The sequence below is a fragment of the Zootoca vivipara genome, chromosome 2 (assembly GCF_963506605.1).
Source record: "Zootoca vivipara chromosome 2, rZooViv1.1, whole genome shotgun sequence".
NCBI lineage: Eukaryota > Metazoa > Chordata > Lepidosauria > Squamata > Lacertidae > Zootoca > Zootoca vivipara.
In genome coordinates this window covers 71,248,872-71,266,288 of record NC_083277.1, presented here as the reverse complement: position 1 = coordinate 71,266,288, position 17,417 = coordinate 71,248,872, and the positions used below count along the sequence as shown (strand labels likewise).

General features: G+C 44.8%; 1 protein-coding gene across 3 annotated transcripts in view; it reads right to left on the bottom strand.

Moving 5' to 3' along the window:
- The window catches only part of ARHGAP26 (Rho GTPase activating protein 26), a 210,016-nt gene that overhangs the window by 141,120 nt on the left and 51,479 nt on the right, over nt 1-17,417 (bottom strand). For all 3 annotated transcript variants that reach the window (XM_060271691.1, XM_035105360.2, XM_060271692.1), the window contains exons 2-5: nt 7,913-8,008; nt 5,742-5,803; nt 2,675-2,746; nt 676-777 (exon numbers count right to left, since the gene is read on the bottom strand). In XM_060271691.1, the coding sequence (XP_060127674.1) occupies nt 676-777; nt 2,675-2,746; nt 5,742-5,803; nt 7,913-8,008 (332 nt within the window). The remainder of the gene's footprint in view (nt 1-675; nt 778-2,674; nt 2,747-5,741; nt 5,804-7,912; nt 8,009-17,417) is intronic.

The following is a 17,417-nucleotide window of genomic DNA, read 5'->3' as shown; positions in this document are numbered from 1 at the left end:
CGGAGGAAAGCTTCCATTGGCACCAACAGCAGCTTGACTCCAGCAGCCAATATGTATTTCACTTAACATATTTATAATCCATGCCCTAACAAAGCTCAAAACAAGAGCTCACGTAGTCTCAAATTCAAGAGTTGTTTTTGTTTTTTAAAATTAAAAAAAAGAAAAAAAAGAAAAGCGTTTTAACGTATTGTGTTGTCTGGGCTCTTAGAACCAAATTCCAGAAACTTCAGAAAGGACTTTCTTCCTCGTTGCAGCCTGAGCCCTGAAGTGCATAAGCCCTGAAGTGCATAATTATTGGGGACCCAGGTGGCGCTGTGGGTTAAACCACAGAGTCTAGGGCTTGCTGATCAGAAGGTCGGCAGTTCGAATCCCTGCAACGGGGTGAGCTCCTGTTGCTCGGTCCCAGCTCCTGCCCACCTAGCAGTTCGAAAGCACATCAAAGTGCAAGTAGATAAATAGGGACCGCTCCGGCGGGAAGGTAAACGGCGTTTCCGTGCGCTGCTCTGGTTCGCCAGAAGCAGCTTTGTCATGCTGGCCACATGACCCGGAAGCTGTAGAGCGAGATGAGCGCCGCAACCCCAGAGTCGGACACGACTGGACCTGATGGTCAGGGGCCCCTTTACCTTTACCTTTATAATAGGACAGCGTGACAAGAAAACAAGAAGCCAATCTCACCTCTTGAAGTTGGGATTCCTTCTTCTTGGAAGACAGGTTTAAGTGCTTTTCTAACACACCACAATATTTCTCCGTCTCCTTGTCGTATTTTTTCTTGGCTTCCTGCCAAAATATGTCATATACGTATCAAGAACAATTGGATTGCCGTAGTTCTTAAGGACAATTGCATTGCTGCAGTACTTCAGCATGTCAAAGGAGGGTTGAGCCAAATGCTAACATGTTCTTTTATTAATTAGTTATAAAAATTTAACAAAATTTTTTACTGTACTACAACTCCCACCATCCTCACTCCAGTCATGCCAGCTGGAGTCCAACTACATCTAGAGGACACCATATTGACTACCCCTTTTTTTAGTTTATGGCCTTTGCTAACATCAGATTAATTCCACCGCCTTGTCGTGCAATTCGATTCCAGCTCTGGTGTCACTCCTAGGTGACGTTGTAAATCAAACACCAAAATCAGAGCCTCTTCAATAAAGTTTACAAGAAGCCTCTGTTTTACAAGAAGAAAGGCTGAAGGAAAGTGAAACTGGCAGAAGCCCATATATCTTAAGAGCAGCAACGAGTTGTTATAGTAACAAAGCAAGACAAGACAGAGGACAAAAGGTACAATGCCTCACAGAAACCGAGTAAAAATTAGAGCTGTGCCTAATCTCAGAAATTTCTGAGAGACTCCCCTGAAAATATAGCAGCAGGCTTCCTGCTGCTGGTCTCCTGCTTTCTTCTTCCCTCACTAATGTCAGCTAATGAACAAGCCCATGAAGAATGCTATGGCATCATGGTACAAAATACATAATACTGTAGTGTAGAACAAAAACAAACCAATAACCTTCCCCTCCCCAAAACCCATAAAATGTTGATCAGCCAAAGGCCTAGTGATAGAAAAACCTTTTTGCCTGGCACCTAAAGATACATAATGCGGGTTCCAGATGAACCTCTCTGGGGACACCATTCCACAAACGGGGAGCCACCACAGAAAAGGCCTGTTCTTGTGCTGCCAATCTCCTGACCTCTCATGGAGGAAGCACACAAAGAAGGGCCTCAGATTGCAGAGTCGGGATCAGTTCATATAGGGAGAGTCGGTCCTTGAGATATTACAGTCCTGAGCCATTTAAGCCTGTGTGGTGTAGTGGTTAAGAGCGGTAGACTCGTAATCTGGTGAACCGGGTTCGCGTCTCCGCTCCTCCACATGCAGCTGCTGGGTGACCTTGGGCTAGTCACACTTCTCTCAAGTCTCTCAGCCTCACTCACCTCACAGAGTGTTTGTTGTGGGAGAGGAAGGGAAAGGAGAATGTTAGCCGCTTTGAGACTCATTCGGGTAGTGATAAAGTGGGATATCAAATCCAAACTCTTCTTCTTCTTTATAGGTCAAAAACAGCACTTTGAATTGTGACCAGAAACTAATTGGCAGCCAGCGCAGTTGGGCCAGGATTGGTGTAATATACTCAAACCATCTTGCCCAGGTGAGCAACCTGGCCACTTAATTCTGCACCTGCTGCAGTTTTCAAACTGTCTTCAAGGGCAGCCCTACATATAACATGTTGCAGTAATCTAACCTAGAGTTGTACCAGGGAATAGACAACAGAAGTTGTAGTTTGCTATTGCTATGGCTGGCTGTTTATCTTTACTGACTGCTTTTCAGGGGAGGGGGCAATTTGACAGTTTTATGGTTTTATTATTGATATTCTGTAAATTGTCATTGTGGTAAGGTGTCTTCGGTGGGCACTACCCTGTAAAGCAGCCTTGAAATATTTTTAAAGTGTAAATAAATAACATGAATTTACCTTATATAAAAGGTATACGCTTAGACAGAGACTTTGCTTTGCTGCTGTTAAACAAGACAAAGGTCATGCTGGACATTACAGGATGCAGCAAAATACTATAATCAAGGGATTCATACAGTTTCCAAAATCCCAACATAATACGTCTGTTGTGACTTTCAGACCGCCAGCATAGACAAAGGGTTTCCAAGATTATCATTCGCCATTTCTCTACTTACCTTAGCAGCTCCAATTTGCTCCTTACGAAATTTCTCCAGAGGTGTGATTAAGACCTCACCAGCATTCTCAATCTGATGACAGTAAAGAAAAAAACATTCAGACTCCTTCATTCTGATATAAGCTTCCTAACTCCTGTACTCAGTTACTAGACTTTGGTTTGAATATAGGATATTTTTCCTTCCTGAGAAACTTGTATGACTCAGAAATTTGCAGACCATATAATTAAGGATGCTGACATAAAAATAACTGGCATTTACATGTAAATAATTCAGGGAGGAAGAATTCACAAGCAGTACAATATGCCTGAGAGTGTGATCCTATATGTGTTGATTCAGCAGCCCCACTGAGTTCAATAGGACTAACACCCAGGCAAATTGGCATAGGATTACAGCCCAGTTCACACAGGCCCTTATAAAACAGAAGGAAGTTGTGGCATTCAACGGTTTGAGCAAATAGCTCAACCCTATTCAATATATTGTTTTGTGATGCAGATTTTTTTTCTTAGTTTAAAACATTTATTTACTTAACAAAAAAAATTATACGCCGCTTGCTTGAAACTTCTAAACAGTTTACAACAAATAAACTTTGAACCGTTAGACAACAATAACAAGATGATGTGATGAAGTCACAGAACAGTTAGGGTAAATCTTAGATCCTGAAACAACACACACACACACACACACACAGAGAGAGAGAGAGAGAGAGAGAGAGAGAGAGAGAGAGAGAGAGAGAGAGTACAGTGGAACCTCTACTTACGAATTTAATCCGTTCCAAATGCGCATTCGTATGTAGAAACATTCGCAAGTTGAAACGCGGTTTCCAATAGGAATGCATTGGGAACGGATTAATTCGTTCCAGAGCCTCACCTCCCTCGCTGCCCTGCGCTCGCCGCCACCGCCGCTGGATTAGGTTCTCACTGCTGCTGCGAAGCCGGCCTTCTGCCGGCCTCGCGGGATCGGGCCATCGCCGCCGCAGCTGCGAGGCCGCCTCTCCTGCCCTCGGCTTCTTCGCTCAGAGCGCAGCCGGAGCTGCCATGCGGAGGAAGCGCCCTCTACCCCTCGCCACCGCCCCGGCCTAGGCGCCCGCCCGGTACTGCTGGCCCCACTAGGAGAGGCTCCGCATCGCCACCGCTGCCCACAACGTGTCTGCGCGAGCCCAAGTCCCACATGGCCACCCGTGGGTGCCCTGGCTCAGCCTCTGACATTGCCAGAACTGCAACTGCCATCACCCCGTCGGGAGAGGTGGCGGCGATCATTGGCGGGGTGATGGGAATTGCAGTCCTGGCGACATCAGAGGCTGAGCCAGGGCACCCATGGGCGGCCATGTGGGACTTGGGCTCGTGCAGACCCTCTCCCGGCGGGGCCAGCAGTACCGGGCGGGCGTCTAGGCTGGGGCGGCAGCGAGGGGCAGAGGGCGCTTCCTCCGCATGGCGGCTCTGGCTGCGCTCTGAGTGGAGAAGCCAAGGGCAGGAGAGGCAGCCTCGCAGCAGCAGTGGCAGTGGCGAGGCCCCGATCCCGCGAGGCCGGCAGAAGGCCGGCCTCGCAGCAGTGGCGGTGAGGGCCCGATCCGGCAGCGGCGGTGAGCGCAGGGCATCGAGGCCGTTTGGATGTTGAAAATTTCGTAAGCGCGGCGCCATTTTTAACTATTTTTTTTGTCTTCGTAAGTAGAAAAATTTGTAAGTAGAGTCATTTGTAAGTAGGGGTTCCACTGTATTCTAAATTTCCGAAGTGGGGCACTAACTGAGGTAATGACTCTGGGCTTGTCAACATGACTGATGAATCTTGCTGAGAATTCAGTTTTCCCCTTCAAAATTTATCTCAGCAGTCTATACTTGTGAGAGTTTAAATCTGATTCCTTCCATCCAAATTTACAGTTTAACATCCGTGAATGTCCATACGTACATCTGGGCATTTACTAGCCCAATATACTCACAGGACTGGACCTTCTTTGTTGCAGTGCCCAGCTTACTGAACTCCGTATGTGAAGATCTAATTGGCCCCCTCCTTAGTCGTTCTGTTAGCACCTCTCTTTTTTGCCAAGCTTCTGGGCTGAGATTCTCCCCCCTGCTAGTGTGAATTTTAGCTCTTCTACCTTACCGCAATTTATATTGTGCTTTGCTTTTCTAACAGTGTACTGTACATGTGTACACTGCTCATGTGTACATGAGCTGATCAACAGGTGTTTGGAAACAGTAGCAAGAGAAACTGGGGTCTAGCTCTCGAAGAAAGAAAAAGTGTGCAAGTACCAGAGGCATACATGTGTGTGGGTGACAGTGGCATCTGTCTGTCGCTGAGTTATTGGAAGTATCTGTGAGGATGGAAAATGTGGACACACTCAGCACATTTGGCCCTTCTCTACAACAACTTCTACATTCAATGCTATCAGGGAAACTTTACTCCAAGCGAGAGCAAAAATGTATAAACAAGCTGTACTGGATAATTGGGTCTTTGTTCTCTGAGTGCCAGACCAACTGGATTCAGTGGCAGGCAGTTCATCGTGGCTTGCCCTCCCTGTTATGCTGCCAAGACTTACTCCCAAAGGGATGAATATTGCTATTCTTTGAGGAACAAAAGCTGACAATTCTGGCTGTTGAGCTATACCATGGCCATTGGCCAAAGCAGGCAAGAGCGGCACAGAAATTCTCCAGCATTCTTCCCATGGCCGGCAGATATATCAAAGCCTCGACATGGCACAATGTATGCCAGGGGGTGAGGATTCTATGGCCCTTCAGATGATGCTTGAGTACAGCTCCCATCATCCCTGACCAGCCTGGCGGGAGCCAATGAGAACTGGAATCCAACAGCCTCTGGAGGGCCACGGGTTCCTGAGCAAAATGCACCACCTTGCCTTCTAAAAATAGCACACTTACAGACCCTAAATCACTTACTGTATGCCAAGGAGACGCTCTGCTCAAAACAAAATTTTACATGGCTGCTATTTCACCTAGACCAGACTCCACGTTTTGCTAAGGATTGTTCCTTCCCTGCTTCCATGCTATAACTCCCAAAAGCTCATCATCAATTTCCCTCACATTATTTTGCAAGAGATTATACACAAAGTCCATACCATGCGCATGCGCTCATCTTCTAAATTTCTAAGAACAGCAGCAAACTCTTGCAGGGATTTTGCTGTTGGGGGGGGGGAGATAGAAAAACACAAGTTTGGTTACACAGAAGGAGCACTTTCAATATATGCTACCACACATTTCAATTTTTGTAAGGCACATGCACATTAAAATGCAAACGAGGAGAATTTCTGTTTCACCCAGCAAGCAGAAACACTTGTGCTGGTGGAACAACTGTAACAGTGTGGTGCTCAATGTTTTCCAGCAGGAAAATGAAGAGCAACCCATCCCAAAATGGCCCCTTGAAGAACGAATCATAGAAATCCTACTTGTCATTTTTTCTAATCCAAATATCAACACACTACCTGTATACCCCACATGACAAACAGATCCCTCTGGAGGATGGGGAATAGAATGAGAAAGGGGATTGAAGGAATGGTCTTTTCTGTCCAGTCTTGAATCAGGGTCCCTAGCCAACTACGTTTGCCGTTTGCTCTTTATAAAAATAAAACTGTGGGAGAGCCAAACATGGCTCACCTGTAGTCTTGCCAAGCTGCACCCTTAATTTTTATCTTCCAAAAACAGCACAATAATGCTTGATTCAAAAAGTCATTTGAAACACAGGGTTGAGCACACATGTGCAGTATTCACCTATTTTAATTACATATCATTCATCTTATTAGTGTAACCACTCTGTAATATTCTGGAATAAAGCAGGCTAAAAAATATTGCTTTCTGAAACAATAACTAAAGGAGCTAATTCTGGTTTAGGCAGTAGGTAAACGTCATTCCATTCTTCATTTACATTTACTTTGTTTTATCTGATAGGTGTAGAACTGCCCACACAATATTACAGCCTGAACTTTCAGATGGGGAATTTATATTCAACATCTATTCCAGGGGCGTACCCACCGCGGGGCAGGGGAGGGCCGTTGCCCCTCCCTAGAGGCAGGGCCAGTCGGGCAGCTGTGGGCAAGAGTGGCGCTGCCAGCAGGGCTGGTGGGCAGAGGCGGAGGACAGCCCAGTGGAGCGTGAGTTCGGCGTTCCCGCCCACCCCGTCGCACCCTCCAGCTTCCCGTCGCGCGGCGGGGAGCTGGAGGGAGGGCGCGGCGGGCAGGAACGCCAAACTCGCGCTCCTCTGGGCTGTCCTCCGCCTCTGCCCACCAGCCCCGCCCCTTTCCCTGCCTTCGTGCGAGGCTCCCGCTTCTTGTGTTGCAGCGGCAAAGCCTCACACAGCCGACACGTTGAGGTTGCCCGGCGGGCAGATGAATCAGCCGCGCCCTCCCTCCAGCTCCCCATCGCGCCCTCCGACAAGGCCAAGCGCGGCGGGGAACTAGAGAGCGCAACGGGAAGCTGGAGGGCGCAGCGCGGCGGGCGGGAACGTCGAACTCGCGCTCCACTGGGCTGTGCTCCGCCTCTGCCCACCAGCCCCGCCGGCAGCGCCACTACGAGGAAGGCTGCGTGGAAGGAGCCCAAGCCAGAAGAGGCTCGCCAGCCGTGGAAGAAGCAGGTAGCAAGGAAGCGCTGCCCGCGCAATTCGGACAGCGCGAGTCCGGGGCGCACTGGCCGGCGGGCAAGTAAAAGCGCTGCCCTTGCCGGGAGCACTTGGCAGCTCTGCCCACAGCCAAGGCCCTGCCCATCTCGCGCTGGTGGCAGAGTTGGAAGGAATCACAGTAGCCCACTCTTTGGCGCCGCGGGGGCTTCAGCCCTCACACTAGAACATCTGAGAGGGTCGGGACCTCACCAAGTTGATGAGCATTCCCATTCAAACAGTGCGCGTACACTGCGTCATGTGAAAGATTGTGTGCGCCGCTCCACCTGGGCTCCGTAGCCCCGCCCACACCCACACTTTGTGCCCCCTCCCCTCCCGTGCCTTGGCCCCGCCCCTTGCCCCCCCCCCTAGTTTTGATCCTGGGTACGCCCCTGATCTATTCCCTCACGGACCTGAGAAGCTAAACTAAAAGCAACCAGTGCTTTCAGACCTAAATCATCACTTTTGGACAATTTCTGTTAACCAGCTGAAAAAGTGATGAATAATCATTTACATACTCATTATTTGCTGGTCTACTATATGTGGCATTTCACACATATGGGGAGTCCTCCTGCTAAAGCAACTGAATTACCCAACTAGTACCAAATGCTCCAGCGGCTACTGAAGTCTGTCCACACTTACCTATGCAAATTTCATCATCTGTTTCTGCATCTCCTATACATCGAAATTTGAAATCGTTCAAAGAATCTGCAAACTTCCGCTTTGCTGAAGAAAGATCTAACACACACAAACACAAAGAGAAGAGGAAAAAAATTATGCATCCATATTAGGTAATAAGATGCAGGCTACAATAATATAACTTCCTGACGAATTTAGATTAATCTCCTTCAGCTCAGTTATGCTCAGTTTGAAAGCACACAGTGCTTTAAAAAAAACCTCTGAAGGGAATTGTATTGGCACATTAATAAGCTGCAAACTAGACCCCATGTAGAATTGGGGATGTAGCATTCTCTTACTACTAAAGCTTGATTTGTGTACACTGCCACACTACTCAAGAACTGCAAGACTTTTTAAACATATTCTACCATTTGACATATGTAACTATGCACTAGGATGGAATTCTTGCTTAAATCTAAGCAAAAATAAATATTGGAACAGGAGCAGCTTTTTAAAATGTTCTAAAGAGGCAAATACAGTGGTACCTTGACTTACAAACGACTCGACAACCGAATTTTTTTACTTATGAATGGGGCAAATGGCCACACGCTTACGAATTTCTCGACATCCGAACGGAAACCGTGGCGGTTTTAGATAGGTTTTTTTTTTTACTTACGAATTTTTCCGTTTCCAATGCATTCCTATGGGAAATCGCGTTTCCAATGGCGCTTTTGGACTTAACGAATTTTTCGACAGGTGCCTTTGGAACAGATTAAATTCGTAAGTCGGGGCACCACTGTAAGCATTTTTAAGCCAGCTGCTTAAGTCACTAGCACTCATTCCAAAATTGCCTTGTTCCAAACTGGAGAAGTGCAGGTTGCTAATGCTAATTTTCCTATTACTATACTAATACTGTATCAAGGTGGATAAAAATCAAATTACATAAAATAGCTCAATTTTTCAATAATGAGAAGTCCATGCATAATTTTTTAAAAAGTTTCTAAAGGAAATCTGGATTTATTATATTACTAGGGTCTTAAAAGAGAATAATTTATACCTAAAAACTAAATCTTTGAAACAGATTGGGTAATAATTACAAACTTTTCCATTTTCCATAGAAATGCAACAGCTGCAACAGTTGTAGCTCACAATCTCTGCTGTTATGAGATAGGAAACAACCCAACACTGCCCTTTTCAAGAAGGGAAATACCAGCATGGGGAGCAATGTAAAAAGGGTCAACACTGTGAACACCCATGGCAAACAGAATTGCCCTTAATTACTTAAAATAATTATTCTACCTTGCCTTATCCATCCAGGTTGCTTGCTGCAGTTCTTCCCACCCCCCAAAAAATACTACTATAGTGTTATTTTCAACAATGGAAATAAAATAGTTCGCGCGTTCTACGTGACCCCAGTCTGATAAGGACAGGAATGTTCCTTTGATAGCAATATTGAAATGTCACACCATTCTCAGAAAGGCTTCTGAGAAAGGAAGACTTTAGTGGCAGGCACAAAACACACACTGGACACCTACAGACTGATAACTCCAGCCTTCATCCCCTGCACAAATGTTTGCGCTTTTCCCCACCACCACACACATCAATCTTCCTTATATATACCATAGTTGTGAAGAAATTAATAGCCCAGATATCAAAAAGCACTGAAACTTTGATTTCTTAGGACAAAGACCCTAGAGGCATTCAGTGCACTGCAGAAAGCTGAATTCAGGATGCAGGTGCAACATCCATCTGCACAATACATTTAGAACAGTATCATACAGTCATGGCTACCCCACAAAGAATCCTGGGAACTGTAGTTTGTTAAGGGTGGTGAGAGTTGCTAAGACATCCCAATTCCCCTCGCAGAGCTACAATTCCCAGGGTGGTTTAACAATCAATCCCTATTTCCAGGGAACTCTGAGAATTTGTAATTTTGTGAGGAGAATAGGGGTCTCCTAACCAGTGTCTGAAATCCCCCAGGCGCCAGGTGCATTTTGCTACTGGCATAGGTCCAATTACAACTACATGGAGATTTCTGGGCGTCAGGTTGGCGGCTGACATCTCCATCGAGCCAGGACTTGATTACAGTCCTCCCATCATCACATCAAGGAAAGGAAGTGCAGGGCTGAGCACAGATATATTTGAGTGTGCTGCAACCTTTCCACAAGCCACTCAAACGGAACTAACAAGCCACAGTTTAAAAAACTCTGCCTTAGTCCATTTCCATTTCCACCATGCGTGTTTCTCCTTCTTGCCTACTGGGACAAGTGAATTGTTTTAAGGACAGGCTCTAGTCAAGCGATGTAGCTGAGACCACAGAAGTGGAGAATTGTAGTGCTGGAAGGTCTCCCCGAGGGTCAATCTAGTCCAGGCACCCCCAAACTGCGGCCCTCCAGATGTTTTGGCCTACAACTCCCATGATCCCTAGCTAACAGGACCTGTGGTCAGGGATGATGGGAATTGTAGTCCAAAACACCTGGAGGGCCGAAGTTTGGGGATGCCTGGACTAGTCCAACCCCCTGGCGAATAGGCATTCAGTTGTGGCAACTGTAACCTAGGTTTAAGGTGCCATTTGGCACCCAGCATATGTCTATATGTGTATATATGGACGCGGGTGGCGCTGTGGTCTAAACCACTGAGCCTCTTGGGCTTGCCGATCAGAAGGTCAGCAGTTCGAAACCCCACAATGGGGTGAGCTCCCTTTGCTTGGTCCCAGCTCCTGCCAACCTAGCAGTTCGAAAGCATGCCAAAAAAGTGCAAGTAGCTTTACCTTCCAGTGGGAAGGTAAATGGCGTTTTCGTGTGCTGCTCTGGTTCGCCAGAAGCGGCTTAATCATGCTGGCCACATGACCCGGAAGCTGTCTGCGGACAAACACCGGCTCCCTCAGCCAGTAAAGTGAGATGCTCACCACAACTCCAGAGTCGTCTGTGACTGGACTTAACTGTCAGGGGTCCTTTACCTTTATAATATATATATCTGTGTTTCTACCGTAATACTGTTTGAGGGTCTGTCCAAGGAACAAAGAACCATAAGAAGGAACACAAATTTGTATCCTTTTTTATTATCTAAGATGTGTTTCTTTTCCTTTTTAGTCACTCTATTTCCAAAGATCAGATATGGAAAACAGCAAAGGAAACAGCAACCCTTAAGAGCGACCTGTGATTACATGGCATGGAAGGCCATATGAAGCTGTGTCAAAAAAAATAACCACCTTTCAATAAATGCAATTAAGTCACATTTAAAAAACAACAACACTAGCTCTTCAGTTGCTACCAGATGTTATCCGGCAAGCCTAATTTGAGTGGAACAACATAATCCACTTAATAAACCAAATCAGATAATCCCCAAGCCTTCCAAAAGGTTTTGTTTTGCAAGCAAGACCCACTTCTATGTCGCGCATATAGAAGAACTAAACCCTCTCCGAAATGGAAGGGCTCACTAGGATTCAGAGGTTAACCTAGCTACTCAGAAGCTATGCCAGCTTTCTGTCGTTCCATTTATAATAAGGAAGCAAATGTTAATTACACACAGAGTCGTTTCCTTTTCTGTAAGATGTATGCTGACCTCATGCCACTGAGTTTGTTTGCAGAGTATTCTGCTACACTTTAGTCTTCTATGCACACACATCCATAAGCTCGAGTGATGGTTTGACTATATTATGTGTTGTGAATTCCTATTCAAAATGGATTTACTACAGCATCATTCAATCTTGTTGGCTCCTGGGAGGAATCCAAGTGCCACATTCCACTAGAAAAGGGAAGAGTGGAAAAAGACTAGTGTAATTTGCCAAACACACAAAGTGGAGCTCAATAAACTCCTTTAAAAACAAAAAAACATGAGCAAGCAGCAACCAAGACTCAGCAGAATTTAGGAATTAAACAGTCACTATTAAAAGGGGGAAACAACATTCTCAACAAGTGCAGTTCAATGGTCAGATTTCAGTAATCAATCTAGAAGACATCTGAAGGCAGCCCTGTTTAGGGAGGCTTTTAATGTTTAATAGATTACTGTATTTTATTTTTCTGTTGGAAGCTGCCCAGAGTGGCTGGGGAAACTCAGCCAGATGGGCGGGGTATAAATATTATTATTATTATTATTATTATTATTATTATTATTATTATTATTTTTAAAAAAACATATTCAAAAGCAAAGCCACTGAGCACCAGTATAAAGACTCTGAGATGCTCTTCAGTACTCTGATAGGGCAGGAGGGAAAAAACATTTTTTACTGGACGTGAGCTCTATCAGTTGTTTATGTGGAAGTAAGCTTTTTCTGTTCAACCAGGTATTGTAGTTAAGTGTGTTGAAGGACTGCAGTCCTGATTTTTATTTTTTAAAGGTAATTTGCATACCTGGTTGAGACAGACTCTTAAGCATCCAGGTTTAGTCTGTGTGCAAAATGAACCTAAATACCCAACAGAAACATTTAAACAATTGTTTTACTTATTTTTATTTATCCAAAACACTTATACTCAGAAATAAATGCTTTGTTATAAACCATTTACAAGTCAATAAAAGCAACACAGATTCTACCAACAGGCTTAAAATCCATTTAAAAAAATACAGGGCACAGGGAAAAAAGGAGTGGGTATTATAATTAATAAACATTGCAATAATATACTTGCACCAAACTTGGGAGGCATGGGCAGATTGCAGTAGCATTTTGGAACTCAGCCTAATGTGGCACTTTCAATTCGTTCCATCTACTCGAAGCAGTATGGGAATTCTCTTACTTTGCCACTAGATGGCAATCTGCTACACCAATCATTAACATGGGCACACACAACTGAAAATTATAACACCCCAATTTCCAGGTTGGCCTAGTATTTAATTTCCTTTAATTTAGTGCTTCATATTTTCTCAATTTAGAAAAAGAAAGAAAGATGCAATGCTTTATAAACATGTGTGCAAAGTCTGCTTGTGGGCAGAACACACAGAGATGCAATCACCCCAGTGACTGATCTCAAGGGGGGGGGGGGGTTGAAAAATCTTTCAGTGGCAATTTGCAGTCTCTCTATCCATGTAATAATTTGGGCTGCACCAAGGGGCAAAAATGTTCATTCATTCAGGGAAGGGACAGGAAGCACAATTCTTACTTTTAATTTGCTTGGGAATTTGCTTTGTGACATCAACACACTGCTCTCTCTCCCCCTCCCTCTCTCGCAACCAACACACAGCGTAATTCCCAGTTAGGTAGGCTCACTGTTCCTAGGAATATGTCAGTGCAGTGGAAGGATTGCAGGAAGGAGGGATAATTAAAGTGATCAGTCAAGGAAGGGCAGCAAATGGCTTGAGAAAAAGATGGGGGCAGAAACTTCAGAAAACGTCTAATGCAGGCATCCTCAAACTGCGGCCCTCCAGATGTTTTCGCCTGCAACTCCCATGACCCCTAGCTAACAGGACCAGTGGTCAGAGATTATGGGAATTGTAGTCCAAAACATCTGGAGGGCCGAAGGTTGGGGATGCCTGGTCTAATGGCTCACAAAGCGAGACAGGTGCCTGTATGTTTTGACCCACAAAAAAAATGAAAGAGAAGTTAATTTGTTCACCTGGGGTGTCAATCTGAGATTTAGTGGCTTCAAAATATTCTTTAAAACATATCAGCAAACATATTTTTACATAGCAGTTTGTTACTTTCTTAGAATCTCAAGTTTTCTTGAAAGTGATTTTTACAAACACGTGGAAATAAAATAAAGACCAGTGTCATTTCAGGCCTCAGACTGCACACTTAGGGAGGTTCCCCCAAAGAAATATTTTTTCTCCTCATTAATATTTTCCATTATTCATCTGGTTTTCATGAAAAGAAGCAGTTTTTTCCTTAATGAATGGAAGAACTCAATTATAAAGTTATCCAAGAGACCCTTAACCAGAGCTGTGGAGGGGTTTCCACACAAAAACACAAATGAAACAGGATATAAAACACACACACACAGAAAACGCTTGCACAATCCTGACTGTTAAAAGCCAGATAAAACAAGACTTTACGAGATCATTACAGATTTCAGCACTTCTTCAAAATGTTCACTTTTTGATTCTGACATGTCACAGACCACCTTGCTTTTATGGAATGGATGCAGAAGTCCCTGGCTTAAATGTATGAGGGAGGGAGAGAGATCTCACATGTTGCAGCATGCAGGAGTTCAGATGAAGAAGGGAGGGGAGGGGAAGCTTTAAGGGCCCTTTAGAAGAAGGTGCAAAAGTGACAAGAAGCTAGACCTAACAACTCATCTACTTTAATTATGATTCAGGTAATGGTAGTTATTTGGTCTCTCTCTCTCTCTCTCTCTCTCTCTCTGTGTGTGTGTGTGTGTTTGTGTGTAGGGCTGTTCTGCAAAACACAACATGCATTTTTCGACAGAATCATGAAAGGGAACTCCCCATTTTCATTTACAGTAAAAGTTAGAAAAGGGTACTTCTGCAATGTCCGAGTTTCAACACATTTTGAAGTAATTGCTGCATCACTGTGTTTTCAAGCATCCGCCCCTACAACCGTGAGGCTCTTCCGATGCTTTAAACAGGAATTAGAGAGAAGAAACAGAACTACAATTATAGCACCTACTGCGCTGGAATGAGGGGGACACAAACTGGGCCTTAGCACCAGAGAATACTTCTGCATAATTATATCAGCCACAGCACTTAGGGAGTTGCACACACCCCAGCAGAAAACAAAGTTTCCTACAGTGAAATGGATTGATCAGCCAAAATTTCTTTTATTAAATGCACAATTATTCAGCATTTTCATCAAAAGATAGGAAAAAATGACTTCTTCACAGATGTATTGGGGGCTTGTGGGAGTAGGGAGAGAGAATACCCTGAAAGACAAGAACAAAATTAATGGATATATATTTTTACTAAATGTTTTTGAGTATTATCAGGTGTTATGAACTTTAAAGAAAAGGATTTGCAAGACCAGTGATCTCTCACTCCAGCAAGTTTTGCTAAAATATTTAAATGTGAAGTTTTGGAAGAAAATAGGGGATTTCCCTAGAACCATTGCTGGGTTATTTGTTTTACTTCCTGACATGTGCATCACTCACTTCCTCCATCAGGGGACTCTCAACATGGCAAACATGTGGCTCTCTGGTGGAGTCTCAACCAGGCTCTGACCAGAACCAGCTCAGCAAGGTGGTGGGTATATACACCTTCATACTATACCCTGGGACCTGGGAGTTGACACACCTGCAAGTAGCAATTGCTCTCACAGTTTAGAACTTCAACTTCCACCTCTCAGATTCCTCTTGAACAGCCGCCTTCCAGAAGTTGTGCAGCTACAATGTCCACCAGCCCCAGCCTAAGGCTCCCCCACCTGAAATATACTCGGAGTCGAGAGTGAATTTCATGCTCTTTATTCAGCTTGTAGTAGCAATAGAAGAAGAAGAAGAGAAAAATGGCTCTTTCCCCAAAACGTCTGCTTATATACATTATTTACACAATGGGCCTTGCGTGATTGGCTACTTCAGGGCTGCACCTGCGGGCCAATCAGGTTGCGGATTCACTTCCACCTGGAGCTGGATTGGGTGGATTCTGCAGACCAATCAGCATTACATAACACTACCCCAGTGCCAATGGCTATGAAATCGCATCTGCCTGTTGCTCTCTGGGCTAGCCTCTTCCCAGTTTTGCGACCCAGCATGCCCATTGAAAACAATGGGAAAGGTAGTTTAACTCCATAGCCGAGAATTCATAGTTCTCTCAGCAAGATAATAAGCAAGAATATTCTTCTAGTTAAAAGTCCTTTCAGAACTGTCCTCCTTTCAGGACGGCTCACATACAGTATAACTCAGGCATCCCCAAACTGCAGCCCTCAAGATGTTTTGGCCTACAACTCCCATAATCCCTAGCTAACAAGACCAGTGGTCAGGAAAGATGGGAATTGTAGTCCAAAACATCTGGAGGGTGCCTGGTATAACTGGGTTATTATTAACATGGCCACAGGGTACAGAGCTGTAAAAGAGCAGCCATAAAGCATCAGGGCTAGGCAGAAAAGCTTGCATAAAAATTCCTGCGGAGCAGGTTGTATACACTGCGGCATCCAGATCCATTAATACTAATTATAGTGTTTTAAAATGCAATAAAATAGAACTGCCCAGGGATATCGTTCTCCAGCAAGAGATATCTCTCCAGCAGGAGAAACTCCCTTTTGTTTTAATTATTAAGAGGGCAACTGGCCCAAAGCAACAAAACCGCTGTTCAAGAAAGAGAAAACTGCGCAGAGAGTTTTCACTGCATAGGTGTTGGACAAGGCTGACACTAAACAATGGCTTCTCTCTTGTTGTTGTTGTTTAGTCGTTTAGTCGTGTCCGACTCTTCGTGACCCCATGGACCATAGCACGCCAGGCACTCCTGTCTTGCACTGCCTCCCGCAGTTTGGTCAAACTCATGTTCGTAGCTTCGAGAACACTGTCCAGCCATCTTGTCCTCTGTCGTCCCCTTCTCCTAGTGCCCTCAATCTTTCCCAACATCAGGGTCTTTTCCAAGGATTCTTCTCTTCTCATGAGGTGGCCAAAGTATTGGAGCCTCAGCTTCACGATCTGTCCTTCCAGGGAGCACTCAGGGCTGATTTCCTTAAGAATGGATAGGTTTGATCTTCTAGCAGTCCATGGGACTCTCAAGAGTCTCCTCCAGCACCATAATTCAAAAGCATCAATTCTTCGGCGATCAGCCTTCTTTATGGTCCAGCTCTCACTTCCATACATCACTACTGGGAAAACCATAGCTTTAACTATACGGACCTTTGTCGGCAAGGTGATGTCTCTGCTTTTTAAGATGCTGTCTAGGTTTGTCATTGCTTTTCTCCCAAGAAGCAGGCGTCTTTTAATTTCGTGACTGCTGTCACCATCTGCAGTGATCAAGGAGCCCAAGAAAGTAAAATCTCTCACTGCCTCCATTTCTTCCCCTTCTATTTGCCAGGAGGTGATGGGACCAGTGGCCATGATCTTGGTTTTTTTGATGTTGAGCTTCAGACCATATTTTGCGCTCTCCTCTTTCACCCTCATTAAAAGGTTCTTTAATTCCTCCTCGCTTTCTGCCATCAAGGTTGTGTCATCTGCATATCTGAGGTTGTTGATATTTCTTCCGGCAATCTTAATTCCGGCTTGGGATTCATCTAGTCCAGCCTTTCGCATGATGAATTCTGCATATAAGTTAAATAAGCAGGGAGACAATATACAACCTTGTCGTACTCCTTTCCCAATTTTGAACCAATCAGTTGTTCCATATCCAGTTCTAACTGTAGCTTCTTGTCCCACATAGAGATTTCTCAGGAGACAGATGAGGTGATCAGGCACTCCCATTTCTTTAAGAACTTGCCATAGTTTGCTGTGGTCGACACAGTCAAAGGCTTTTGCATAGTCAATGAAGCAGAAGTAGACGTTTTTCTGGAACTCTCTAGCTTTCTCCATAATCCAGCGCATGTTTGCTATTTGGTCTCTGGTTCCTCTGCCCTTTCGAAATCCAGCTTGCACTTCTGGGAGTTCTCGGTCCACATACTGCCTAAGCCTGCCTTGTAGAATTTTAAGCATAACCTTGC